This window comes from Ascaphus truei, unplaced genomic scaffold (assembly GCF_040206685.1).
Source record: "Ascaphus truei isolate aAscTru1 unplaced genomic scaffold, aAscTru1.hap1 HAP1_SCAFFOLD_366, whole genome shotgun sequence".
Lineage (NCBI taxonomy): Eukaryota > Metazoa > Chordata > Amphibia > Anura > Ascaphidae > Ascaphus > Ascaphus truei.
The window spans coordinates 103,384-131,073 of record NW_027456683.1 but is presented as its reverse complement, the minus strand read 5'-3'; the positions used below and the strand labels follow the sequence as shown (position 1 = coordinate 131,073).

At 60.4% G+C, this 27,690-nt stretch overlaps 1 protein-coding gene across 1 annotated transcript in view; it reads left to right on the top strand.

Moving 5' to 3' along the window:
• Positions 1–527: 527 nt before the first annotated feature.
• Positions 528–27,690, top strand: part of CNFN (cornifelin) — a 50,073-nt gene continuing 22,910 nt past the window's right edge. The window contains exons 1-4 of the mRNA XM_075583750.1: positions 528–568; positions 621–690; positions 15,633–15,747; positions 24,234–24,370. Coding sequence (XP_075439865.1) covers positions 15,639–15,747; positions 24,234–24,370 — 246 coding nt within the window. The 5' untranslated portion in view covers positions 528–568; positions 621–690; positions 15,633–15,638. The remainder of the gene's footprint in view (positions 569–620; positions 691–15,632; positions 15,748–24,233; positions 24,371–27,690) is intronic.

Here is a 27,690-nt window from a genome sequence, read left to right as displayed (position 1 = left end):
GGGACAGGCAGGAGGGGGACAGGCAGGAGGGGGACAGGGAGGAGGGGGACAGGGAGGAGAGGAGGACAGAGAGGAGGCGGACAGGGAGGAGAGGAGGACAGGGAGGAGGGGGATGGTGGAGGAGAGGAGGACAGAGGGGAGAGGGACAGGGAGGAGAGGAGGGGGACAGGGAGGAGAGGAGGACAGGGAGGAGGGGGACAGTGGAGGAGAGGGGGACAGGGAGGAGAGGAGGGGGACAGGGAGGAGAGGAGGACAGGGAGGAGGGGGACGGTGGAGGGGGACAGGGAGGTGAGAAGGACAGGGAGGAGGGGGATAGGGAGGAGAGGAGAAGTGGAAGACACAGGGTGTGGGTTGTGGATGTGACACGGGGGGGGGGGGGAGGGAGAGAGTGGAGGTGAGACGGGATGGGGGGAGGGATTGGAGGTGAGACGGGAGGGGGGGGAGGGAGTGGAGGTGAGATGGGAGGGGGGTGGCTGCTGCTGATGATGACACATGTCACCTCCTCCCAGGTACACTCCTTGTCCATATATAACCACCTGTCTCAGAGGCTGAGAGCGCAGCACCCACCCACACCTCAGCACCCGGTATCTCTCACCGACACCTCTCTGCAGCACCCACCGACACCTCAGCACCCGGTATCTCTCACCGACACCTCTCTGCAGCACCCACCGACACCTCTCTGCAGCACAAGTAAGTGTCAGCTCTGCGGCCACTGCTCCCTCTCCTGCAGTGCTGCACGCCGGGATCCATATCCATCACACAGGGGGGGTACGTTTCCATCACACAGGGGGGTACGTTTCCATCACACAGGGGGGGTACGTTTCCATCACACAGGGGGGGGGTATGTTTCCATCACTCTGTATCCCACCCTCACTCTGTATCCCCCCCTCACTCTGTATCCCCCCCTCACTCTGTATCCCCCTCACTCTGTATCCCCCTCACTCTGAATCCCCCCCCTCACTCTGTATCCCCCTCACTCTGTATCCCCCTCACTCTGTATCCCCCCTCACTCTGTATCCCCCTCACTCTGTATCCCCCTCACTCTGTATCCACCCCTCACTTTGTATCCCCCTCACTCTGTATCCCCCCTCACTCTGTAACCCCCTCACTCTGTATCCCCCTCACTCTGTATCCCCCCTCACTCTGTATCCCCCTCACTCTGTATCCCCCTCACTCTGTATCCCCCTCACTCTGTATCCCCCTCACTCTGTTGGGAGGGACAGTAACTCGGGGAGACTCCTGGGGGTGTGTATCACGCATTGGGAGGGGGCAGTATCTCGGGGAGACTCCTGGGGGTGCGTATCACGCCGTTGGGAGAGGGCAGTAACTCGGGGAGACTCCTGGGGGTGCGTATCACGCCGTTGGGAGGGGATAGTAACTCGGGGAGACCCCTGGGGGTGCGTATCACGCCGTTGGGAGGGACAGTAACTCGGGAAGACTCCTGGGGGTGCGTATCACGCCGTTGGGAGGGGACAGTAACTCGGGGAGACTCCTGGGGGTGCGTATCACGCCGTTGGGAGGGGACAGTAACTCGGGGAGACTCCTGGGGGTGCGTATCACGCCGTTGGGAGGGGACAGTAACTCGGGGAGACCCCTGGGGGTGCGTATCACACCGTTGGGAGGGGACAGTAACTCGGGGAGACTCCTGGGGGTGTGTATCACGCCGTTGGGAGGGGACAGTAACTCGGGGAGACTCCTGGGGGTGCGTATCACGCCGTTGGGAGGGGACAGTAACTCGGGGAGACCCCTGGAGGTGCGTATCACGCCGTTGGGAGGGGACAGTAACTCGGGGAGACTCCTGGGGGTGCGTATCACGCCGTTGGGAGGGAACAGTATCTCGGGGAGACGCCTGGGGGTGCTTATCACGCCGTTGGGAGGGGCAGTAACTCGGGGAGACCCCTGGGGATGCGTATCACGCCGTTGGTAGGGGACAGTAACTCGGGGAGACTCCTGGGGGTGCGTATCACGCCGTTGGGAGGGGACAGTAACTCGGGGAGACTCCTGGGGGTGCGTATCACGCCGTTGGGAGGGGACAGTAACTCGGGGAGACTCCTGGGGGTGCGTATCACGCCGTTGGGAGAGGACAGTAACTCGGGGAGACTCCTGGGGGTGTGTATCACGCCGTTGGGAGGGGACAGTAACTCGGGGAGACTCCTGGGGGTGCATATCACGCCATTGGGAGGGGACAGTAACTCGGGGAGGACCCCTGGGGGTGCGTATCACGCCGTTAGGAGGACAGTAACTCGGGGAGACCCCTGGGGGTGCGTATCACGCCGTTGGGAGGGACAGTAACTCGGGGAGACTCCTGGGGGTGCGTATCACGCATTGGGAGGGGACAGTATCTCGAGGAGACCCCTGGGGGTGCGTATCACGCCGTTGGGAGGGGACAGTAACTCGGGGAGACTCCTGGGGGTGCGTATCACGCCGTTGGGAGGGGACAGTAACTCGGGGAGACTCCTGGGGGTGCGTATCACGCCGATGGGAGGGGCAGTAACTCGGGGAGACTCCTGGGGGTGCGTATCACGCCGTTGGGAGGGGACAGTAACTCGGGGAGACTCCTGGGGGTGCGTATCACTCTGTTGGGAGGGACAGTAACTCGGGGAGACTCCTGGGGGTGCGTATCACGCCGTTGGGAGGGACAGTAACTCGGGGAGACTCCTGGGGGTGCGTATCACGCCGTTGGGAGGGACAGTAACTCGGGGAGACTCCTGGGGGTGCGTATCACGCCGTTGGGAGGGACAGTAACTCGGGGATACTCCTGGGGGTGCGTATCACGCCGTTGGGAGGGGACAGTAACTCGGGGAGACTCCTGGGGGTGCGTATCACGCCGTTGGGAGGGGATAGTAACTCGAGGGAGACCCCTGGGGGTGCGTATCACGCCGTTGGGAGGGACAGTAACTCGGGGAGACTCCTGGGGGTGCGTATCACGCCGTTGGGAGAGGACAGTAACTCGGGGAGACCCCTGGGGGTGCGTATCACGCCGTTGGGAGGGGACAGTAACTCGGGGAGACTCCTGGGGGTGCGTATCACGCCGTTGGGAGGGGACAGTAACTCGGGGAGACTCCTGGGTGTGCGTATCACACCGTTGGGAGGGGACAGTAACTCGGGGAGACTCCTGGGGGTGCGTATCACGCCGTTGGGAGGGGACAGTAACTAGGGGAGACTCCTGGGGGTGCGTATCACGCATTGGGAGGGGACAGTAACTCGGGAAAACTCCTGGGGGTGCGTATCACGCCGTTGGGAGGGGATAGTAACTCGGGGAGACCCCTGGGGGTGCGTATCACGCCGTTGGGAGGGACAGTAACTCGGGGAGACTCCTGGGGGTGCGTATCACGCCGTTGGGAGGGACAGTAACTCGGGGAGACTCCTGGGGGTGCGTATCACGCCGTCGGGAGGGACAGTAACTCGGGGATACTCCTGGGGGTGCGTATCACGCCGTTGGGAGGGGACAGTAACTCGGGGAGACTCCTGGGGGTGCGTATCACGCCGTTGGGAGGGGACAGTAACTCGGGGAGACTCCTGGGGGTGCGTATCACGCCGTTGGGAGAGGACAGTAACTCGGGGAGACTCCTGGGGGTGTGTATCACGCCATTGGGAGGGGACAGTAACTCGGGGAGACCCCTGGGGGTGCGTATCACGCCGTTAGGAGGGACAGTAACTCGGGGAGACCCCTGGGGGTGCGTATCACGCCGTTGGGAGGGACAGTAACTCGGGGAGACTCCTGGGGGTGCGTATCACGCATTGGGAGGGGACAGTATCTCGGGGAGACCCCTGGGGGTGCGTATCACGCCGTTGGGAGGGGACAGTAACTAGGGGAGACTCCTGGGGGTGCGTATCACGCATTGGGAGGGAACAGTAACTCGGGAAAACTCCTGGGGGTGCGTATCACGCCGTTGGGAGGGGATAGTAACTCGGGGAGACCCCTGGGGGTGCGTATCACGCCGTTGGGAGGGACAGTAACTCGGGGAGACTCCTGGGGGTGCGTATCACGCCGTTGGGAGGGACAGTAACTCGGGGAGACTCCTGGGGGTGCGTATCACGCCGTCGGGAGGGACAGTAACTCGGGGATACTCCTGGGGGTGCGTATCACGCCGTTGGGAGGGGACAGTAACTCGGGGAGACTCCTGGGGGTGCGTATCACGCCGTTGGGAGGGGACAGTAACTCGGGGAGACTCCTGGGGGTGCGTATCACGCCGTTGGGAGAGGACAGTAACTCGGGGAGACTCCTGGGGGTGTGTATCACGCCATTGGGAGGGGACAGTAACTCGGGGAGACCCCTGGGGGTGCGTATCACGCCGTTAGGAGGGACAGTAACTCGGGGAGACCCCTGGGGGTGCGTATCACGCCGTTGGGAGGGACAGTAACTCGGGGAGACTCCTGGGGGTGCGTATCACGCATTGGGAGGGGACAGTATCTCGGGGAGACCCCTGGGGGTGCGTATCACGCCGTTGGGAGGGGACAGTAACTCGGGGAGACTCCTGGGGGTGCGTATCACGCCGTTGGGAGGGGACAGTAACTCGGGGAGATTCCTGGGGGTGCGTATCACGCCGATGGGAGGGGCAGTAACTCGGGGAGACTCCTGGGGGTGCGTATCACGCCGTTGGGAGGGGACAGTAACTCGGGGAGACTCCTGGGGGTGCGTATCACTCTGTTGGGAGGGACAGTAACTCGGGGAGACTTCTGGGGGTGCGTATCACGCCGTTGGGAGGGACAGTAACTCGGGGAGACTCCTGGGGGTGCGTATCACGCCGTTGGGAGGGACAGTAACTCGGGGATACTCCTGGGGGTGCGTATCACGCCGTTGGGAGGGGACAGTAACTCGGGGAGACTCCTGGGTGTGCGTATCACACCGTTTGGAGGGGACAGTAACTCGGGGAGACTCCTGGGGGTGCGTATCACGCCGTTGGGAGGGGATAGTAACTCGAGGGAGACCCCTGGGGGTGCGTATCACGCCGTTGGGAGGGGATAGTAACTCGAGGGAGACCCCTGGGGGTGCGTATCACGCCGTTGGGAGGGACAGTAACTCGGGGAGACTCCTGGGGGTGCGTATCACGCCGTTGGGAGAGGACAGTAACTCGGGGAGACCCCTGGGGGTGCGTATCACGCCGTTGGGAGGGGACAGTAACTCGGGGAGACTCCTGGGGGTGCGTATCACGCCGTTGGGAGGGGACAGTAACTCGGGGAGACTCCTGGGTGTGCGTATCACACCGTTGGGAGGGGACAGTAACTCGGGGAGACTCCTGGGGGTGCGTATCACGCATTGGGAGGGGACAGTAACTCGGGAAAACTCCTGGGGGTGCGTATCACGCCGTTGGGAGGGGATATTAACTCGGGGAGACCCCTGGGGGTGCGTATCACGCCGTTGGGAGGGACAGTAACTCGGGGAGACTCCTGGGGGTGCGTATCACGCCGTTGGGAGGGACAGTAACTCGGGTAGACTCCTGGGGGTGCGTATCACGCCGTCGGGAGGGACAGTAACTCGGGGATACTCCTGGGGGTGCGTATCACGCCGTTGGGAGGGGACAGTAACTCGGGGAGACTCCTGGGGGTGCGTGTCACGCCGTTGGGAGGGGACAGTAACTCGGGGAGACTCCTGGGGGTGCGTATCACGCCGTTGGGAGGGACAGTAACTCGGGGAGACTCCTGGGGGTGCGTATCACGCCGTTGGGAGGGGACAGTAACTCGGGGAGACCCCTGAGGGTGCGTATCACGCCGTTGGGAGGGGACAGTAACTCGGGGAGACCCCTGGGGGTGCGTATCACGCCGTTGGGAGGGACAGTAACTCGGGGAGACTCCTGGGGGTGCGTATCACGCCGTTGGGAGGGGACAGTAACTCGGGGAGACCCCTAGGGGTGCGTATCACGCCGTTGGGAGGGGACAGTAACTCGGGGAGACTCCTGGGTGTGCGTATCACGCCGTTGGGAGGGAACAGTATCTCGGGGAGACCCCTGGGGGTGCGTATCATGCCGTTGGGAGGGGACAGTAACTCGGGGAGACTCCTGGGGGTGCGTATCACGCCGTTGGGAGGGGACAGTAACTCGGGGAGACCCCTGGGGGTGCGTATCACGCCGTTGGGAGGGGACAGTAACTCGGGGAGACCCCTGGGGGTCCGTATCATGCCGTTGGGAGGGGACAGTAACTCGGGGAGACTCCTGGGGGTGCGTATCACGCCGTTGGGAGGGGACAGTAACTCGGGGAGACCCCTGGGGGTGCGTATCATGCCGTTGGGAGGGGACAGTAACTCTGGGAGACTCCTGGGGGTGCGTATCCCGCCGTTGGGAGGGACGGTAACTCGGGGAGACTCCTGGGGGTGCGTATCACGCCGTTGGGAGGGACAGTAACTCGGGGAGACTCCTGGGGGTGCGTATCACGCATTGGGAGGGACAGTAACTCGGGGAGACTCCTGGGGGTGCGTATCACGCCGTTGGGAGGGACAGTATCTCGGGGAGACCCCTGGGGGTGCGTATCACGCCGTTGGGAGGGGACAGTAATTCGGGGAGACTCCTGGGGGTGCGTATCACGCCGTTGGGAGGGACAGTAACTCGGGGAGACTCCTGGGGGTGCGTATCACGCCGTTGGGAGGGGACAGTAACTCGGGGAGACCCCTGGGGGTGCGTATCACGCCGTTGGGAGGGACAGAATCTCGGGGAGACCCCTGGGGGTGCGTATCATGCCGTTGGGAGGGACAGTATCTCGGGGAGACCCCTGGGGGTGCGTATCACGCCGTTGGGAGGGGGCAGTAACTCGGGGAGACTCCTGGGGGTGCGTATCATGCCGTTGGGAGGGACAGTATCTCGGGGAGACCCCTGGGGGTGCGTATCACGCCGTTGGGAGGGGACAGTAACTCGGGGAGACTCCTGGGGGTGCGTATCACGCATTGGGAGGGACAGTAACTCGGGGAGACCCCTGGGGGTGCGTATCACGCCGTTGGGAGGGGACAGTAACTCGGGGAGACTCCTGGGGGTGTGTATCACGCCGTTGGGAGGGGACAGTAACTCGGGGAGACTCCTGGGGGTGCGTATCACGCCGTTGGGAGAGGACTGTAACTCGGGGAGACTCCTGGGGGTGCGTATCACGCCGTTGGGAGGGACAGTAACTCGGGGAGACCCCTGGGGGTGCGTATCACGCCGTTGGGAGGGGACAGTAACTCGGGGAGACTCCTGGGGGTGCGTATCATGCCGTTGGGAGGGGACAGTAACTTGGGGAGACTCCTGGGGGTGCGTATCATGCCGTTGGGAGGGGACAGTAACTCGGGGAGACCCCTGGGGGTGCGTATCACGCCGTTGGGAGGGGCAGTAACTCGGGGAGACTCCTGGGGGTGCGTATCACGCCGTTGGGAGAGGACAGTAACTCGGGGAGACTCCGGGGGTGCGTATCACGCCGTTGGGAGGGGACAGTAACTCGGGGAGACTCCTGGGGGTGCGTATCACGCCGTTGGGAGGGGCAGTAACTCGGGGAGACTCCTGGGGGTGCGTATCACGCCGTTGGGAGGGGATAGTAACTCGGGGAGACCCCTGGGGGTGCGTATCACGCCGTTGGGAGAGGACAGTAACTCGGGGAGACCCCTGGGGGTGCGTATCACGCCGTTGGGAGAGGACAGTAACTCGGGGAGACTCCTGGGGGTGTGTATCACGCCGTTGGGAGGGGACAGTAACTCGGGGAGACTCCTGGGGGTGCATATCACGCCATTGGGAGGGGACAGTAACTCGGGGAGACTCCTGGGGGTGCGTATCACGCATTGGGAGGGGGCAGTATCTCGGGGAGACTCCTGGGGGTGCGTATCACGCCGTTGGGAGGGGACAGTAACTCGGGGAGACTCCTGGGGGTGCGTATCACGCCGTTGGGAGGGACAGTAACTCGGGGAGACTCCTGGGGGTGCGTATCACGCCGTTGGGAGGGGACAGTAACTCGGGGAGACTCCTGGGGGTGCGTATCACGCATTGGGAGGGGGCAGTATCTCGGGGAGACTCCTGGGGGTGCATATCACGCCGTTGGGAGGGGACAGTAACTCGGGGAGAATCCTGGGGGTGCGTATCACGCCGTTGGGAGGGACAGTAACTCGGGGAGACTCCTGGGGGTGCGTATCACGCCGTTGGGAGAGGACAGTAACTCGGGGAGACTCCTGGGGGTGCGTATCACGCCGTTGGGAGGGGACAGTAACTCGGGGAGACTCCTGGGGGTGCGTATCACGCCGTTGGGAGGGGACAGTAACTCGGGGAGACTCCTGGGGGTGCGTATCACGCCGTTGGGAGGGGACAGTAACTCGGGGAGACCCCTGGGGGTGCGTATCACGCCGTTAGGAGGGACAGTAACTCGGGGAGACCCCTGGGGGTGCGTATCACGCCGTTGGGAGGGACAGTAACTCGGGGAGACTCCTGGGGGTGCGTATCACGCATTGGGAGGGGACAGTATCTCGGGGAGACCCCTGGGGGTGCGTATCACGCCGTTGGGAGGGGACAGTAACTCGGGGAGACTCCTGGGGGTGCGTATCACGCCATTGGGAGGGGACAGTAACTCGGGGAGACTCCTGGGGGTGCGTATCACGCCGATGGGAGGGGCAGTAACTCGGGGAGACTCCTGGGGGTGCGTATCACGCCGTTGGGAGGGGACAGTAACTCGGGGAGACTCCTGGGGGTGCGTATCACTCTGTTGGGAGGGACAGTAACTCGGGGAGACTCCTGGGGGTGCGTATCACGCCGTTGGGAGGGACAGTAACTCGGGGAGACTCCTGGGGGTGCGTATCACGCCGTTGGGAGGGACAGTAACTCGGGGAGACTCCTGGGGGTGCGTATCACGCCGTTGGGAGGGACAGTAACTCGGGGATACTCCTGGGGGTGCGTATCACGCCGTTGGGAGGGGACAGTAACTCGGGGAGACTCCTGGGTGTGCGTATCACACCGTTGGGAGGGGACAGTAACTCGGGGAGACCCCTGGGGGTGCGTATCACGCCGTTGGGAGGGACAGTAACTCGGGGAGACTCCTGGGGGTGCGTATCACTCCGTTGGGAGAGGACAGTAACTCGGGGAGACCCCTGGGGGTGCGTATCACGCCGTTGGGAGGGGACAGTAACTCGGGGAGACTCCTGGGGGTGCGTATCACGCCGTTGGGAGGGGACAGTAACTCGGGGAGACTCCTGGGTGTGCGTATCACACCGTTGGGAGGGGACAGTAACTCGGGGAGACTCCTGGGGGTGCGTATCACGCCGTTGGGAGGGGACAGTAACTCGGGGAGAGTCCTGGGGGTGCGTATCACGCATTGGGAGGGGACAGTAACTCGGGGAGACTCCTGGGGGTGCGTATCACGCCGTTGGGAGGGGACAGTAACTCGGGGAGACCCCTTGGGGTGCGTATCACGCCGTTGGGAGGGACAGTAACTCAGGGAGATTCCTGGGGGTGCGTATCACGCCGTTGGGAGGGACAGTAACTCGGGGAGACTCCTGGGGGTGCGTATCACGCCGATGGGAGGGGCAGTAACTCGGGGAGACCCCTGGGGGTGCGTATCACGCCGTTGGGAGGGGACAGTAACTCGGGGAGACCCCTGTGGGTGCGTATCACGCCGTTGGGAGGGGACAGTAACTCGGGGAGACTCCTGGGGGTGCGTATCACGCCGTTGGGAGGGGACAGTAACTAGGGGAGACCCCTGGGGGTGCGTATCACGCCGTTGGGAGGGGACAGTAACTCGGGGAGACTCCTGGGGGTGCGTATCACGCCGTTGGGAGGGGACAGTAACTCGGGGAGACTCCTAGGGGTGCGTATCACGCCGTTGGGAGGGGACAGTAACTAGGGGAGACCCCTGGGGGTGCGTATCACGCCGTTGGGAGGGGACAGTAACTCGGGGAGACTCCTGGGGGTGCGTATCACGCCGTTGGGAGGGGACAGTAACTCGGGGAGACTCCTGGGGGTGTGTATCACGCATTGGGAGGGGGCAGGTTCTCGGGGAGACTCCTGGGGGTGCGTATCACGCCGTTGGGAGAGGGCAGTAACTCGGGGAGACTCCTGGGGGTGCGTATCACGCCGTTGGGAGGGGACAGTAACTCGGGGAGACCCCTGGGGGTGCGTATCACACCGTTGGGAGGGGACAGTATCTCGGGGAGACTCCTGGGGGTGCGTATCACGCCGTTGGGAGGGGACAGTAACTCGGGGAGACTCCTGGGGGTGCGTATCACACATTGGGAGGGACAGTAACTCGGGGAGACCACTGGGGGTGCGTATCACGCCGTTGGGAGGGGACAGTAACTCGGGGAGACCCCTGGGGGTGTGTATCACGCCGTTGGGAGGGGACAGTAACTCGGGGAGACTCCTGGGGGTGCGTATCACGCCGTTGGGAGGGGACAGTAACTCGGGGAGACTCCTGGGGGTGCATATCACGCCGTTGGGAGGGGACAGTAACTCGGGGAGACCCCTGGGGGTGCGTATCACGCATTGGGAGGGGACAGTAACTCGGGGAGACTCCTGGGGGTGCGTATCACGCCGTTGGGAGGGGACAGTAACTCGGGGAGACCCCTGGGGGTGCGTATCACGACGTTGGGAGGGGACAGTAACTCGGGGAGACTCCGGGGGTGCGTATCACGCCGTTGGGAGGGGACAGTAACTCGGGGAGACCCCTGGGGGTGCGTATCACGCCGTTGGGAGGGGACAGTAACTCGGGGAGACTCCGGGGGGTGCGTATCATGCCGTTGGGAGGGACAGTAACTCGGGGAGGCCCCTGGGGGTGTGTATCACGCCGTTGGGAGGGGACAGTAACTCGGGGAGACCCCTGGGGGTGCGTATCACGCCATTGGGAGGGGACAGTAACTCGGGGAGACCCCTGGGGGTGCGTATCATGCCGTTGGGAGGGACAGTAACTCGGGGAGACTCCTGGGGGTGCGTATCACGCCGTTGGGAGGGGACAGTAACTCGGGGAGACTCCTGGGGGTGCGTATCACGCCGTTGGGAGGGGACAGTAACTCGGGGAGACTCCTGGGGGTGCGTATCACGCATTGGGAGGGACAGTAACTCGGGGAGACCCCTGGGGGTGCGTATCACGCCGTTGGGAGGTGACAGTAACTCGGGGAGACTCCTGGGGGTGCGTATCATGCCGTTGGGAGGGGACAGTAACTCGGGGAGCCTCCTGGGGGTGCGTATCACGCCGTTGGGAGGGGACAGTAACTCGGGGAGACTCCGGGGTGCGTATCATGCCGTTGGGAGGGACAGTAACTCGGGGAGACTCCTGGGGGTGCGTATCACGCCGTTGGGAGGGACAGTAACTCGGGGAGACTCCTGGGGGTGCGTATCACACCGTTGGGAGGGACAGTAACTCGGGGAGACCCCTGGGGGTGCGTATCACGCCGATGGGAGGGACAGTAACTCGGGGAGACTCCTGGGGGTGCGTATCACGCCGTTGGGAGGGGACAGTAACTCGGGGAGACCCCTGGGGGTGCGTATCACGCCGTTGGGAGGGGACAGTAACTCGGGGAGACTCCTGGGTGTGCGTATCACGCCGTTGGGAGGGGACAGTAACTCGGGGAGACTCCGGGGTGCGTATCACGCCGTTGGGAGGGACAGTAACTCGGGGAGATTCCTGGGGGTGCGTATCACGCCGATGGGAGGGGACAGTAACTCGGGGAGACTCCGGGGTGCGTTTCACGCCGTTGGGAGGGACAGTAACTCGGGGAGACTCCTGGGGGTGCGTATCACGCCGTTGGGAGGGACAGTAACTCGGGGAGACCCCTGGGGGTGCGTATCACGCCGTTGGGAGGGGACAGTAACTCGGGGAGACCCCTGGGGGTGCGTATCACGCCGTTGGGAGGGGACAGTAACTCGGGGAGACCCCTGGGGGTGCGTATCACGCCGTTGGGAGGGGACAGTAACTCGGGGAGACCCCTGGGGGTGCGTATCACGCCGTTGGGAGGGGACAGTAACTCGGGGAGACTCCTGGGGGTGCGTATCACGCCGTTGGGAGGGACAGTAACTCGGGGAGACTCCTGTTCTTCTCTTATTCACTAAAGTCTCCCGACTGCCAAACAATCGCTTCAGATTAATCACAGGAAACACCCGCCCGTAACATGTGGGATCCCCGCCCGTAACATGTGGGATCCCCGCCCGTAACCTGTGGGATCCCCGCCCATAACATGTGGGATCCCTGCCCGTAACCTGTGGGATCCCTGCCCGTAACCTGTGGGATCCTTGCCCGTAACCTGTGGGATCCCTGCCGTAACCTGTGGGATCCCTGCCCGTAACCTGTGGGATCCCTGCCCGTAACCTGTGGGATCCCTGCCCGTAACCTTTGGGATCCCTGCCTGTAATCTGTGGGATCTCCGCACATAACCTGTGGGATCCCCGCCCGTAACCTGTGGGATCTCCGCCCGTAACCTGTGGGATCCCTGCCCGTAACCTGTGGGATCCCTGCCCGTAACCTTTGGGATCCCTGCCTGTAATCTGTGGGATCTCCGCCCGTAAACCTGTGGGATTCCCGCCCGTAACCTGTGGGATCCCCGCCCGTAACCTGTGGGATCCCCGCCCGTAACCTGTGGGATCCCCGCCCGTAACCTGTGGGATCCCCGCCCGTAACCTGTGGGATCCCCGCCCGTAACCTGTGGGATCCCTGCCGTAACCTGTGGGATTCCCGCCCGTAACCTGTGGGATCCCCGCCCGTAACCTGTGGGATCCCCGCCCGTAACCTGTGGGATCCCCACCCGCATCCTGTGGGATCCCTGCCCGTAACCTGTGGGATCCCCGCCGGTAACCTGTGGGATCCCTGCCTGTAACCTGTGGGATCCCCGCCCGTAACCTGTGGGATCCCTGCCCGTAACCTGTGGGATCCCCGCCCGTAACCTGTGGGATTCCCGCCCGTAACCTGTGGGATCCCCGCCCGTAACTTGTGGGATCCCCGCCCGTAACCTGTGGGATCCCCGCCCGTAACCTGTGGGATCCCAGCCCGTAACCTGTGGGATTCCCGCCCGTAACCTGTGGGATCCCCGCCCATAACCTGTGGGATCCCCGCCCGTAACCTGTGGGATCCCCGCCCGTAACCTGTGGGATCCCCGCCCGTAACCTGTGGGATCCCTGCCCGTAACCTTTGGGATCCCTGCCCGTAACCTGTGGGATCCCCGCCCGTAACCTGTGGGATCCCCGCCCGTAACCTGTGGGATCCCCGCCCGTAACCTGTGGGATCCCTGCCCGTAACCTTTGGGATCCCTGCCCGTAACCTGTGGGATCCCTGCCCGTAACCTTTGGGATCCCTGCCCGTAACCTTTGGGATCCCTGCCCGTAACCTGTGGGATCGCCGCCCGTAACCTGTGGGATCCCTGCCCGTAACCTTTGGGATCCCTGCCCGTAACCTGTGGGATCGCCGCCCGTAACCTGTGGGATCCCCGCCCGCATCCTGTGGGATCCCTGCCCGCATCCTGTGGGATCCCTGCCCGCATCCTGTGGGATCCCTGCCCGCATCCTGTGGGATTCCTGCCCGCATCCTGTGGGATCTCTGCCTGCAAACAGTGGGATCCCTGCGGGGTATCTGCCCTGTGTGCGCCCGCGGGGTATCTGCCCTGTGTGCGCCCGCGGGGTATCTGTCTGTGTGCGCCCGCGGGGTATCTGCCCTGTGTGCACCCGCAGGGTATTTGTTTATTGGCGCACGCAGCCCAGACTGGCGAAGAAATGGAAATAGAAAATCTGTCACTCCCCCTCAGTCTATCTCCTTTGTCCTGTGACTCCCTGCCCTGCGTGTCCCTGTGCCCCCTGTCCTGTGACTCTCTCCCCTGCGTGTCCCTGTGCCCCCTGTCCTGTGACTCTCTCCCCTGCGTGTCCCTGTGCCCTCTGTCCTGTGACTCCCTCCCCTGCGTGTCCCTGTGCCCCCTGTTCTGTGACTCTCTCCCCTGCGTGTCCCTGTGCCCCCTGTCCTGTGACTCTCTCCCCTGCGTGTCCCTGTGCCCCCTGTCCTGTGACTCCCTCCCCTGCGTGTCCCTGTGCCCCCTGTCCTGTGACTCTCTCCCCTGCGTGTCCCTGTGCCCCCTGTCCTGTGACTCCCTCCCCTGCGTGTCCCTGTGCCCCCTGTCCTGTGACTCTCTCCCCTGCGTGTCCCTGTGCCCCCTGTCCTGTGACTCTCCCCTGCGTGTCCCTGTGCCCCCTGTCCTGTGACTCTCTCCCCTGCGTGTCCCTGTGCCCCCTGTCCTGTGACTCTCTCCCTTGCGTGTCCCTGTGCCCCCTGTCCTGTGACTCTCCCCTGCGTGTCCCTGTGCCCCTGTCCTGTGACTCTCCCCTGCGTGTCCCTGTGCCCCCTGTCCTGTGACTCTCTCCCCTGCGTGTCCCTGTGCCCCCTGTCCTGTGACTCTCTCCCCTGCGTGTCCCTGTGCCCCCTGTACTGTGACTCTCTCCCCTGCGTGTCCCTGTGCCCCCTGTCCTGTGACTCTCCCCTGCGTGTCCCTGTGCCCCCTCTCCTGCGACTCTCTCCCCTGCGTGTCCCTGTGCCCCCTGTCCTGTGACTCTCTCCCCTGCGTGTCCCTGTGCCCCCTGTCCTGTGACTCCCTCCCCTGCGTGTCCCTGTGCCCCCTGTCCTGTGACTCTCCCCTGCGTGTCCCTGTGCCCCCTGTCCTGTGACTCTCCCCTGCGTGTCCCTGTGCCCCTGTCCTGTGACTCTCTCCCCTGCGTGTCCCTGTGCCCCCTGTCCTGTGACTCTCCCCTGCGTGTCCCTGTGCCCCCTGTCTTGTGACTCTCCCCTGCGTGTCCCTGTGCCCCCTGTCCTGTGACTCTCCCCTGCGTGTCCCTGTGCCCCCTGTCCTGTGACTCTCTCCCCTGCGTGTCCCTGTGCCCCCTGTCCTGTGACTCCCTCCCCTACGTGTCCCTGTGCCCCCTGTCCTGTGACTCCCTCCCCTGCGTGTCCCTGTGCCCCCTGTCCTGTGACTCTCCCCTGCGTGTCCCTGTGCCCCTGTACTGTGACTCTCTCCCCTGCGTGTCCCTGTGCCCCCTGTCCTGTGACTCTCTCCCCTGCGTGTCCCTGTGCCCCCTGTCCTGTGACTCTCTCCCCTGCGTGTCCCTGTGACACCTGTCCTGTGACTCCCTGCCCTGCGTGTCCCTGTGCCCCCTGTCCTGTGACTCCCTCCCCTGCGTGTCCCTGTGCCCTCTGTCCTGTGACTCTCTCCCCTGCGTGTCCCTGTGCCCCCTGTCCTGTGACTCCCTGCCCTGCGTGTCCCTGTGCCCCCTGTCCTGTGACTCTCTCCCCTGCGTGTCCCTGTGCCCCCTGTCCTGTGACTCCCTGCCCTGCGTGTCCCTGTGCCCCCTGTCCTGTGACTCTCTCCCCTGCGTGTCCCTGTGCCCCCTGTCCTGTGACTCTCTCCCCTGCGTGTCCCTGTGCCCCCTGTCCTGTGACTCCCTGCCCTGCGTGTCCCTGTGCCCCCTGTCCTGTGACTCCCTCCCCTGCGTGTCCCTGTGCCCCTGTACTGTGACTCTCTCCCCTGCGTGTCCCTGTGCCCCCTGTCCTGTGACTCCCTGCCCTGCGTGTCCCTGTGCCCCCTGTCCTGTGACTCCCTCCCCTGCGTGTCCCTGTGCCCCTGTACTGTGACTCTCTCCCCTGCGTGTCCCTGTGCCCCCTGTCCTGTGACTCTCTCCCCTGTGTGTCCCTGTGCCCCCTGTCCTGTGACTCTCTCCCTGTATTTGCAGGTCACAATGTCTTACCCAATCAGCTCACAGCCTCAGGCCGCACAGGGTTACGCCACCAGCTCGACCAGCCAATGGAACTCAGAAGTCATGGACTGCTGTGAAGACATGGGCATCTGTGAGTGACACGGGGACACGGGGACACGCACTGACATGGGCATCTGTGAGTGACACGGGGACACGGGGACACGCACTGACATGGGCATCTGTGAGTGACACGAGGACACGGGGACACGCACTGACATGGGCATCTGTGAGTGACACAGGGACACGGGGACATGGGGACACGGGGACACACATGGGCATCTGTGAGTGACACAGGGACACGGGGACACGGGGACACGGGGACACGGGGACACGCACTGACATGGGCATCTGTGAGTGACACGGGGACACGGGGACACGGGGACACGGGGACACGCACTGACATGGGCATCTGTGAGTGACACAGGGACACGGGGACACGGGGACACGGGGACACGCACTGACATGGGCATCTGTGAGTGACACGGGGACACGCACTGACATGGGCATCTGTGAGTGACACGGGGACACGGGGACACGCACTGACATGGGCATCTGTGAGTGACACGGGGACACGGGGACACGCACTGACATGGGCATCTGTGAGTGACACGGGGACACGGGGACACGGGGACACGGGGACACGCACTGACATGGGCATCTGTGAGTGACACGGGGACACACATGGGCATCTGTGAGTGACACGGGGACACGGGGACACGCACTGACATGGGCATCTGTGAGTGACACGGGGACACGGGGACACGGGGACACGGGGACACGCACTGACATGGGCATCTGTGAGTGACACGGGGACACGGGGACACGCACTGACATGGGCATCTGTGAGTGACACGGGGACACGGGGACACGGCGACACGGGGACACGCACTGACATGGGCATCTGTGAGTGACACGGGGACACGGGGACACGGGGACACGCACTGACATGGGCATCTGTGAGTGACACGGGGACACGGGGACACGCACTGACATGGGCATCTGTGAGTGACACGGGGACACGGGGACACGCACTGACATGGGCATCTGTGAGTGACACGGGGACACGGGGACACGCACTGACATGGGCATCTGTGAGTGACACGGGGACACGGGGACACGCACTGACATGGGCATCTGTGAGTGACACGGGGACACACATGGGCATCTGTGAGTGACACGGGGACACACATGGGCATCTGTGAGTGACACGGGGACACACATGGGCATCTGTGAGTGACACGGGGACACACATGGGCATCTGTGAGTGACACGGGGACACACATGGGCATCTGTGAGTGACACGGGGACACACATGGACATATGTGAGTGACACGGGGACACACATGGGCATCTGTGAGTGACACGGGGACACACATGGGCATCTGTGAGTGACACGGGGACACACATGGGCATCTGTGAGTGACACGGGGACACACATGGGCATCTGTGAGTGACACGGGGACACACATGGGCATCTGTGAGTGACACGGGGACACACATGGGCATCTGTGAGTGACACGGGGACACGGGGACACGCACTGACATGGGCATCTGTGAGTGACACGGGGACACGGGGACACGGGGACACGCACTGACATGGGCATCTGTGAGTGACACGGGGACACGGGGACCCGCACTGACATGGGCATCTGTGAGTGACACGGGGACACGGGGACACGGCGACACGGGGACACGCACTGACATGGGCATCTGTGAGTGACACGGGGACACGGGGACACGGGGACACGCACTGACATGGGCATCTGTGAGTGACACGGGGACACGGGGACACGCACTGACATGGGCATCTGTGAGTGACACGGGGACACGGGGACACGCACTGACATGGGCATCTGTGAGTGACACGGGGACACGGGGACACGCACTGACATGGGCATCTGTGAGTGACACGGGGACACGGGGACACGCACTGACATGGGCATCTGTGAGTGACACGGGGACACACATGGGCATCTGTGAGTGACACGGGGACACACATGGGCATCTGTGAGTGACACGGGGACACACATGGGCATCTGTGAGTGACACGGGGACACACATGGGCATCTGTGAGTGACACGGGGACACACATGGGCATCTGTGAGTGACACGGGGAACACGCATGGGCATCTGTGAGTGACACGGGGACACACATGGGCATCTGTGAGTGACACGGGGACACACATGGGCATCTGTGAGTGACACGGGGAACACGCATGGGCATCTGTGAGTGACACGGGGACACGGGGACACGGGGACACGGGGACACACACTGACATGGGCATCTGTGAGTGACACGGGGACACGGGGACACGCTCTGACATGGGCATCTGTGAGTGACACGGGGACACGGGGACACGCTCTGACATGGGCATCTGTGAGTGACACGGGGACACACATGGGCATCTGTGAGTGACACGGGGACACACATGGGCATCTGTGAGTGACACGGGGACACACATGGGCATCTGTGAGTGACACGGGGACACACATGGGCATCTGTGAGTGACACGGGGACACACATGGGCATCTGTGAGTGACACGGGGACACACATGGGCATCTGTGAGTGACACGGGGAACACGCATGGGCATCTGTGAGTGACACGGGGACACACATGGGCATCTGTGAGTGACACGGGGACACACATGGGCATCTGTGAGTGACACGGGGACACACATGGGCATCTGTGAGTGACACGGGGAACACGCATGGGGAACATGCACGGGGAACACGCACTGACATGGGGACACATTAAAATGCACAGTAACATGGCACACACTGTGACACGGAGGCACCCCGACACTCTACACGTTCCCTGTACACCTTGACCCTCTATACGTACCCTGTTCACCCTGACTCTCTGTATGTAGCCTATACACCCTGACCCTCTATATGTAGCCTATACACCCTGACCCTCTATATGTACCCTGTACACCCTGACCCTCTATATGTACCCTGTACACCCTGACCCTCTATACGTACCCTGTACACCCTGACCCTCTATACATACCCTGTACACCCTGACCCTCTATACGTACCCTGTACACCCTGACCCTCTATATGTACCCTATACATCCTGGCCCTCTATACGTACCCTGTGCACCCTGACCCTCTATACGTAACCTGTACACCCTGGCCCTCTATACATAGCCTGTACACCCTGACCCTCTATACATAGCCTGTACACCCTGACCTTCTATACGTACCTTGTACACCCTGACCCTCTATAAGTAACCTGTACACCCTGACCCTCTATACGTAGCCTATACATCCTGGCCCTCTATACGTACCCTGTACACCCTGACCCTCTATACGTAACCTGTACACCCTGGCCCTCTATACATAGCCTGTACACCCTGACCCTCTATACATAGCCTGTACACCCTGACCTTCTATACGTACCTTGTACACCCTGACCCTCTATACGTAGCCTGTACACCCTGACCCTCTATATGTAACCTGTACACCCTGATCCTCTATACATAACCTGTACACCCTGACCCTCTATACATAGCCTGTACACCCTGACCCTCTATACGTACCCTGTACACCCTGACCCTCTATACGTAGCCTGTACACCCTGACCCTCTATACGTACCCTGTACACCCTGACCCTCTATATGTACCCTGTACACCATGACCCTCTATACGTACCCCGTACACCCTGACCCTCTATACGTACCCTGTACACCATGACCCTCTATATGTACCCTGTACACCCTGACCCTCTTTACGTACCCTGTACACCCTGACTCTCTATACGTAGCCTATAGACCCTGACCCTCTATACGTACCCTGTACATCCTGGCCTTCTATACTGTACGTACCCTGTACATCCTGGCCTTCTATACGTACCCTGTACATCCTGTACTTCTATACGTACCCTGTACACCCAATTAGGAAACAGGGAAACTAAAAGACTAAAAAAGTTCAACATAAGATAATTTTAACTCCACTGCTGGCAGTCAGCGACGAGCTGGGACTACTCCTTTTAGTATATCTTACGGGCACCTTCCTATACATCCACATCACCATCATCACCATCATCATCACCATCATCACCATCATCACCATCATCACCATCACCACCATCATCACCATCATCATCATCATCATCACCATCATCACCATCACCATCATCACCATCATCACCATCACCATCATCACCATCATCACCATCATCATCACCATCATCACCATCACCATCATCACCACCATCATCATCACCATCATCACCATCATCACCATCATCATCACCATCATCACCATCACCACCATCATCACCATCATCACCATCATCATCACCATCATCACCATCACCATCATCACCATCATCATCATCATCATCATCATCATCATCATCATCATCATCATCATCACCATCATCACCACCATCATCACCATCATCACCATCACCACCATCATCATCACCATCATCACCATCACCATCATCACCATCATCACCATCATCACCATCACCATCATCACCATCATCACCATCATCATCACCATCATCACCATCACCATCATCACCATCATCACCATCATCACCATCATCATCACCATCATCATCATCACCATCATCATCATCACCATCATCATCATCATCATCATCATCATCATCATCATCATCATCATCATCATCATCATCATCATCATCATCATCATCATCATCATCATCATCACCATCACCATCATCACCATCATCACCATCATCACCATCACCACCATCATCACCATCATCACCATCATCATCACCATCATCATCACCATCATCACCATCACCATCATCACCATCATCACCACCATCATCACCATCATCCCCATCATCACCATCATCATCACCATCACTTCAAAGGATAAACTCGTCCCGCTGGAGTAGGTCCGCGTGGAGTTGGTCCGCGTGGAGTTGGTCCGCGTGGTATTGTGGTATTTGGTGCCAGTTTCATCAGATGCCGTGGTTCATTTAATGAAAACAAACGTCTCAGCATTTGGGGGCCGCAGCCCCCGCGACGCCCGCTAACGGTCCTCCGAGGAGAGCGCTTTCAAAGTACGTGGGAAGGTGGACGTATTACAGTCCTTTTTGAAACCCATTACGCATGATTGGCCCACCGTCCCGGGAGCTGTGCCGGGCCTGAGCAGGCGCACCACCAGCGCCATCTTCCGCCATGTCGCCTGATCTCACGGTGCCACCACTGAGACCACGGAGAGGTCGGTGTGTATCACGCTGCTGACACGGGGAGACCGAGAAGAAACAGCTGGAGAAGCTGCTGGTCCGGGTGTTAACGCCCAGTCTCACCTGGCCTTGCGTCTCGGCTCCGGGTGTTAACGCCCAGTCTCACCTGGCCTTGCGTCTCGGCTCCGGGTGTTAACGCCCAGTCTCACCTGGCCTTGCGTCTCGGCTCTGGGTGTTAACGCCAAGTCTCCCCTGGCCTTGCGTCTCGGCTCCGGGTGTTAACGCCCAGCAGGTCTCCCCTGGCCTTGCATCTCAGCTCCGGGTGTTAACGCCCCAGCAGGTCTCCCCTGGCCTTGCATCTCGGCTCCGGGTGTTAACGCCCCGCAGGTCTCCCCTGGCCTTGCATCTCGGCTCCGGGTGTTAACGCCCCAGCAGGTCTCCCCTGGCCTTGCATCTCGGCTCCAGGTGTTAACACCCCGCAGGTCTCCCCTGGCCTTGCATCTCGGCTCCGGGTGTTAACGCCCAGCAGGTCTCCCCTGGCCTTGCATCTCAGCTCCGGGTGTTAACGCCCAGCAGGTCTCCCCTGGCCTTGCGTCTCGGCTCCGGGTGTTAACGCCCAGCAGGTCTCCCCTGGCCTTGCATCTCGGCTCCAGGTGTTAACGCACCGCAGGTCTCCCCTGGCCTTGCATCTCGGCTCCGGTTGTTAACGCCCCAGCAGGTCTCCCCTGGCCTTGCATCTCGGCTCCGGGTGTTAACGCCCCGCAAGTCTCCCCTGGCCTTGCATCTCGGCTCCGGGTGTTAACGCCCAGCAGGTCTCCCCTGGCCTTGCGTCTCGTCTCCGGGTGTTAACGCCCCGCAGGTCTCACCTGGCCTTGCATCTCAGCTCCGGGTGTTAACGCCCCAGCAGGTCTCTCCTGGCCTTGCATCTCGGCTCCGGGTGTTAACGCCCCGCAGGTCTCCCCTGGCCTTGCATCTCAGCTCCGGGTGTTAACGCCCCAGCAGGTCTCCCCTGGCCTTGCATCTCGGCTCCGGGTGTTAACGCCCCAGCAGGTCTCTCTCTGAGTAGTCTCTAGCCTCGCTGGGTGCAGGGGCCTGGGGAGCAGACTCTAGCCTCGCTAGGTGCAGGGGCCTGGGGAGTAGTCTCTAGCCTCGCTGGGTGCAGGGGCCTGGGGAGCAGACTCTAGCCTCGCTAGGTGCAGGGGCCTGGGGAGTAGTCTCTAGCCTCGCTGGGCAGGGGCCTGGTGAGTAGTCTCTAGCCTCGCTGGGTGCAGGGGCCTGGGGAGCAGACTCTAGCCTCACTAGGTGCAGGGGCCTTGTGAGTAGTCTCTAGCCTCGCTGGGTGCAGGGGCCTGGGGAGCAGACTATAGCCTGACTAGGTGCAGGGGCCTGGGGAGCAGACTCTATCCTCGCTAGGTGCAGGTGCCTAGGGAGCAGTCTCTAGCCTCGCTAGGTGCAGGGGCTAGGGAGCAGTCTCTAGCCTCGCTAGGTGCAGGGGCCTGGGGAGGAGACTCTAGCCTCGCTAGGTGCAGGGGCCTGGGGAGCAGTCTCTAGCCTCGCTAGGTGCAGGGACATGTGGAGTAGACTCTAGCCGCGCTAGGGGCAGGGGCCTGGGGAGGAGACTCTAGCCTCGCTAGGTGCAGGGGCCTGGGGAGGAGACTCTAGCCTCGCTAGGTGCAGGTGCCTGGGGAGGAGACTCTAGCTTCGCTAGGTGCAGGGGCCTGGGGAGCAGTCTCTAGCCTCGCTAGGTGCAGGGGCCTGGGGAGGAGACTCTCGCCTCGCTAGGTGCAGGGGCCTGGGGAGGAGATTCTAGCCTCGCTAGGTGCAGGGGCCTGGGGAGGAGACTCTAGCCTCGCTAGGTGCAGGTGCCTGGGGAGGAGACTCTAGCTTCGCTAGGTGCAGGGGCCTGGGGAGCAGTCTCTAGCCTCGCTAGGTGCAGGGGCCTGGGGAGCAGTCTCTAGCCTCGCTAGGTGCAGGGGCCTGGGGAGTAGTCTCTAGCCTCGCTAGGTGCAGGGGCCTGGGGAGGAGTCTCTAGCCTCGCTACAGTAGGTTCAGGGGCCTGGGGAGGAGTCTCTAGCCTCGCTGGGTGCAGGGGCCTGGGGAGCAGTCTCTAGCCTCGCTAGGTGCAGGGGCCTGGGGAGCAGTCTCTAGCCTCGCTAGGTTCAGGGGCCTGGGGAGCAGTCTCTAGCCTCGCTGGGTGCAGGGCTGCTTCAAAAAGGCTTGTCCTGTCCACTTCTGTACTAACCCCTCTTCTCTCTCTCACTCACACTCACACGTATTAACCCCTCTTCTCTCTCACTCACAAGTACTAACCCCTCTTCTCTCACACACACACACTCACACGCACTAACCCCTCTTCTCTCACACACACACACTCACACGCACTAACCCCTCTTCTCTCACTCACACTCACACTCACATGCACTAACCCCTCTTCTCTCACACACACTCACACTCACACGCACTAACCCCTCTTCTCTCACACACACTCACACTCACACGCACTAACCCCTCTTCTCTCACACACACTCACACGCACTAACCCCTCTTGTCTCACACACACTCACATGCACTAACCCCCTTGCCTCACACACACTCACACTCACACGCACTAACCCCTCTTCTCTCACACACACTCACACGCACTAACCCCTCTTCTCTCACACACACTCACACGCACTAACCCCTCTTCTCTCACACACACTCACACGCACTAACCCCTCTTGTCTCACTCACACTCACACTCACACGCACTAACCCCTCTTCTCTCACACACACTCACACTCACACGCACTAACCCCTCTTCTCTCACACACACTCACACGCACTAACCCCCTTTGTCTCACACACACTCACACTCACACGCACTAACCCCTCTTCTCTCACACACACTCACACGCACTAACCCCTCTTGTCTCACACACACTCACACACACGCACTAACCCCTCTTCTCTCAAACACACTCAAACTCACACGCACTAACCCCTCTTCTCTCACACATACTCACACTCACACGCACTAACTCCTCTTCTCTCACACACACTCACACTCACATGCACTAACCCCTCTTCTCTCACTCACACTCACTAACCCCTCTTCTCTCACACACACTCACACGCACTAACCCCTCTTCTCTCACACACACTCACACTCACTAACCCCTCTTCTCTCACACCCACTCACACTCACACGCACTAACCCCTCTTCTCTCACACACACTCACACTCACTAACCCCTCTTCTCTCACACACACTCACACTCACACGCACTAACCCCTCTTCTCTCACGCACACTCACACTCACAAACCCCTCTTCTCTCACACACACTCACACTCACACGCCCTAACCTCTCTTCTCTCACACACACTCACACTCACACTAACCCCTCTTGTCTCTCTCAGGTCTGTGCGGGGCATTTGTCCCCTGTATTTTGGCCTGTAAGGTGGCGAGTGATTACGGGGAGTGCTGCTGTCTGCCGTTCCTGGGGGGGACCGTACTCGCCATGCGCACGGGTATACGAGAGCGACACCATATCCCGGTAACGAGCATCTCCCAGCATTCCTCTCACATATCTCACTCTCTTTCTGAGCTGTCTCTCTCTGTATTACAGGGCACTATATGCAATGACTGTGTCTGTCTCACGTTCTGCGGGCCCTGCGCTCTCTCTCTCTTTCTGAGCTGTCTCTCTCTGTATTACAGGGCACTATAAGCAATGACTGTGTCTGTCTCACGTTCTGCGGGCCCTGCGCTCTCTCTCTCTCTCTGAGCTGTCGCTCTCTGTATTACAGGGCACTATATGCAATGACTGTGTCTGTCTCACGTTCTGCGGGCCCTGCACTCTCTCTCTCTCTGAGCTGTCTCTCTCTGTATTACAGGGCACTATATGCAATGACTGTGTGTGTCTCACGTTCTGTGGACCCTGCGCTCTCTCTCTCTCTGAGCTGTCTCTCTCTGTATTACAGGGCACTATGTGCAATGACTGTGTCTGTCTCACGTTCTGCGGACCCTGCACTCCCTCTCTCTGAGCTGTCTCTCTCTGTATTACAGGGCACTATAAGCAATGACTGTGTCTGTCTCACGTTCTGCGGACCCTGCGCGCTCTCTCTCTCTGAGCTGTCTCTCTCTGTATTACAGGGCACTATATGCAATGACGGTGTCTGTCTCACGTTCTGCGGGCCCTGCACTCTCTCTCTCTCTCTGAGCTGTCTCTCTCTGTATTACAGGGCACTATATGCAATGACTGTGTGTGTCTCACGTTCTGCGGGCCCTGCGCTCTCTCTCTCTCTGAGCTGTCTCTCTCTGTATTACAGGGCACTATATGCAATGACTGTGTCTGTCTCACGTTCTGCGGACCCTGCACTCTCTCTCTCTCTCTGAGCTGTCTCTCTGTATTACAGGGCACTATATGCAATGACTGTGTGTGTCTCACGTTCTGCGCACCCTGCGCGCTCTCTCTCTCTGAGCTGTCTCTCTCTGTATTACAGGGCACTATATGCAATGACTGTGTCTGTCTCACGTTCTGCGGACCCTGCGCTCTCTCTCTGAGCTGTATCTCTCTGTATTACAGGGCACTATATGCAATGACTGTGTCTGTCTCACGTTCTGCGGGCCCTGCGCTCTCTCTCTCTCTCTGAGCTGTCTCTCTCTGTATTACAGGGCACTATATGCAATGACTGTGTGTGTCTCACGTTCTGCGCACCCTGCACTCTCTCTCTCTCTCTGAGCTGTCTCTCTCTGTATTACAGGGCACTATATGCAATGACTGTGTCTGTCTCACGTTCTGCGGGCCCTGCACTCTCTCTCTCTCTGAGCTGTCTCTCTCTGTATTACAGGGCACTATATGCAATGACTGTGTGTGTCTCACGTTCTGCGGGCCCTGCACTCTCTCTCTCTCTCTGAGCTGTCTCTCTCTGTATTACAGAGCACTATATGCAATGACTGTGTCTGTCTCACGTTCTGCGGGCCCTGCACTCTCTCTCTCTCTCTGAGCTGTCTCTCTCTGTATTACAGGGCACTATATGCAATGACTGTGTCTGTCTCACGTTCTGCGGACCCTGCGCTCTCTCTCTCTCTCTCTGAGCTGTCTCTCTCTGTATTACAGGGCACTATATGCAATGACTGTGTCTGTCTCACGTTCTGCGGACCCTGCGCTCTCTCTCTCTCTGAGCTGTCTCTCTCTGTATTACAGGGCACTATATGCAATGACTGTGTCTGTCTCACGTTCTGCGGGCCCTGCACTCTCTCTCTCTCTCTCTGAGCTGTCTCTCTCTGTATTACAGGGCACTATATGCAATGACTGTGTCTGTCTCACGTTCTGCGGACCCTGCGCTCTCTCTCTCTCTGAGCTGTCTCTCTCTGTATTACAGGGCACTATATGCAATGACTGTGTCTGTCTCACGTTCTGCGGACCCTGCGCTCTCTCTCTCTCTCTGAGCTGTGTCTCTCTGTATTACAGGGCACTATATGCAATGACTGTGTCTGTCTCACGTTCTGCACACCCTGCACTCTCTCTCTCTCTGAGCTGTCTCTCTCTGTATTACAGGGCACTATATGCAATGACTGTGTGTGTCTCACGTTCTGCACACCCTGCACTCTCTCTCTCTCTGAGCTGTCTCTCTCTGTATTACAGGGCACTATATGCAATGACTGTGTGTGTCTCACGTTCTGCGCACCCTGCACTCTCTCTCTCTGAGCTGTCTCTCTCTGTATTACAGGGCACTATATGCAATGACTGTGTCTGTCTCACGTTCTGCGGGCCCTGCACTCTCTCTCTCTCTCTGAGCTGTCTCTCTCTGTATTACAGGGCACTATATGCAATGACTGTGTCTGTCTCACGTTCTGCGGGCCCTGCACTCTCTTTCTCTGAGCTGTCTCTCTCTGTATTACAGGGCACTATATGCAATGACTGTGTCTGTCTCACGTTCTGCGGGCCCTGCACTCTCTCTCTCTCTCTGAGCTGTCTCTCTCTGTATTACAGGGCACTATATGCAATGACTGTGTCTGTCTCACGTTCTGCGGGCCCTGCACTCTCTCTCTCTCTGAGCTGTCTCTCTCTGTATTACAGGGCACTATATGCAATGACTGTGTCTGTCTCACGTTCTGCGGGCCCTGCACTCTCTCTCTCTCTCTGAGCTGTCTCTCTCTGTATTACAGGGCACTATATGCAATGACTGTGTCTGTCTCACGTTCTGCGGACCCTGCGCTCTCTCTCTCTCTCTGAGCTGTCTCTCTCTGTATTACAGGGCACTATATGCAATGACTGTGTCTGTCTCACGTTCTGCGGACCCTGCGCTCTCTCTCTCTGAGCTGTCTCTCTCTGTATTACAGGGCACTATATGCAATGACTGTGTCTGTCTCACGTTCTGCGGGCCCTGCACTCTCTCTCTCTCTCTGAGCTGTCTCTCTCTGTATTACAGGGCACTATATGCAATGACTGTGTCTGTCTCACGTTCTGCGGACCCTGCGCTCTCTCTCTCTCTCTGAGCTGTCTCTCTCTGTATTACAGGGCACTATATGCAATGACTGTGTCTGTCTCACGTTCTGCGGACCCTGCGCTCTCTCTCTCTGAGCTGTCTCTCTCTGTATTACAGGGCACTATATGCAATGACTGTGTCTGTCTCACGTTCTGCGGACCCTGCGCTCTCTCTCTCTCTGAGCTGTCTCTCTCTGTATTACAGGGCACTATATGCAATGACTGTGTCTGTCTCACGTTCTGCTGACCCTGCGCTCTCTCTCTCTCTCTGAGCTGTCTCTCTCTGTATTACAGGGCACTATATGCAATGACTGTGTCTGTCTCACGTTCTGCGGACCCTGCGCTCTCTCTCTCTCTCTCTGAGCTGTCTCTCTCTGTATTACAGG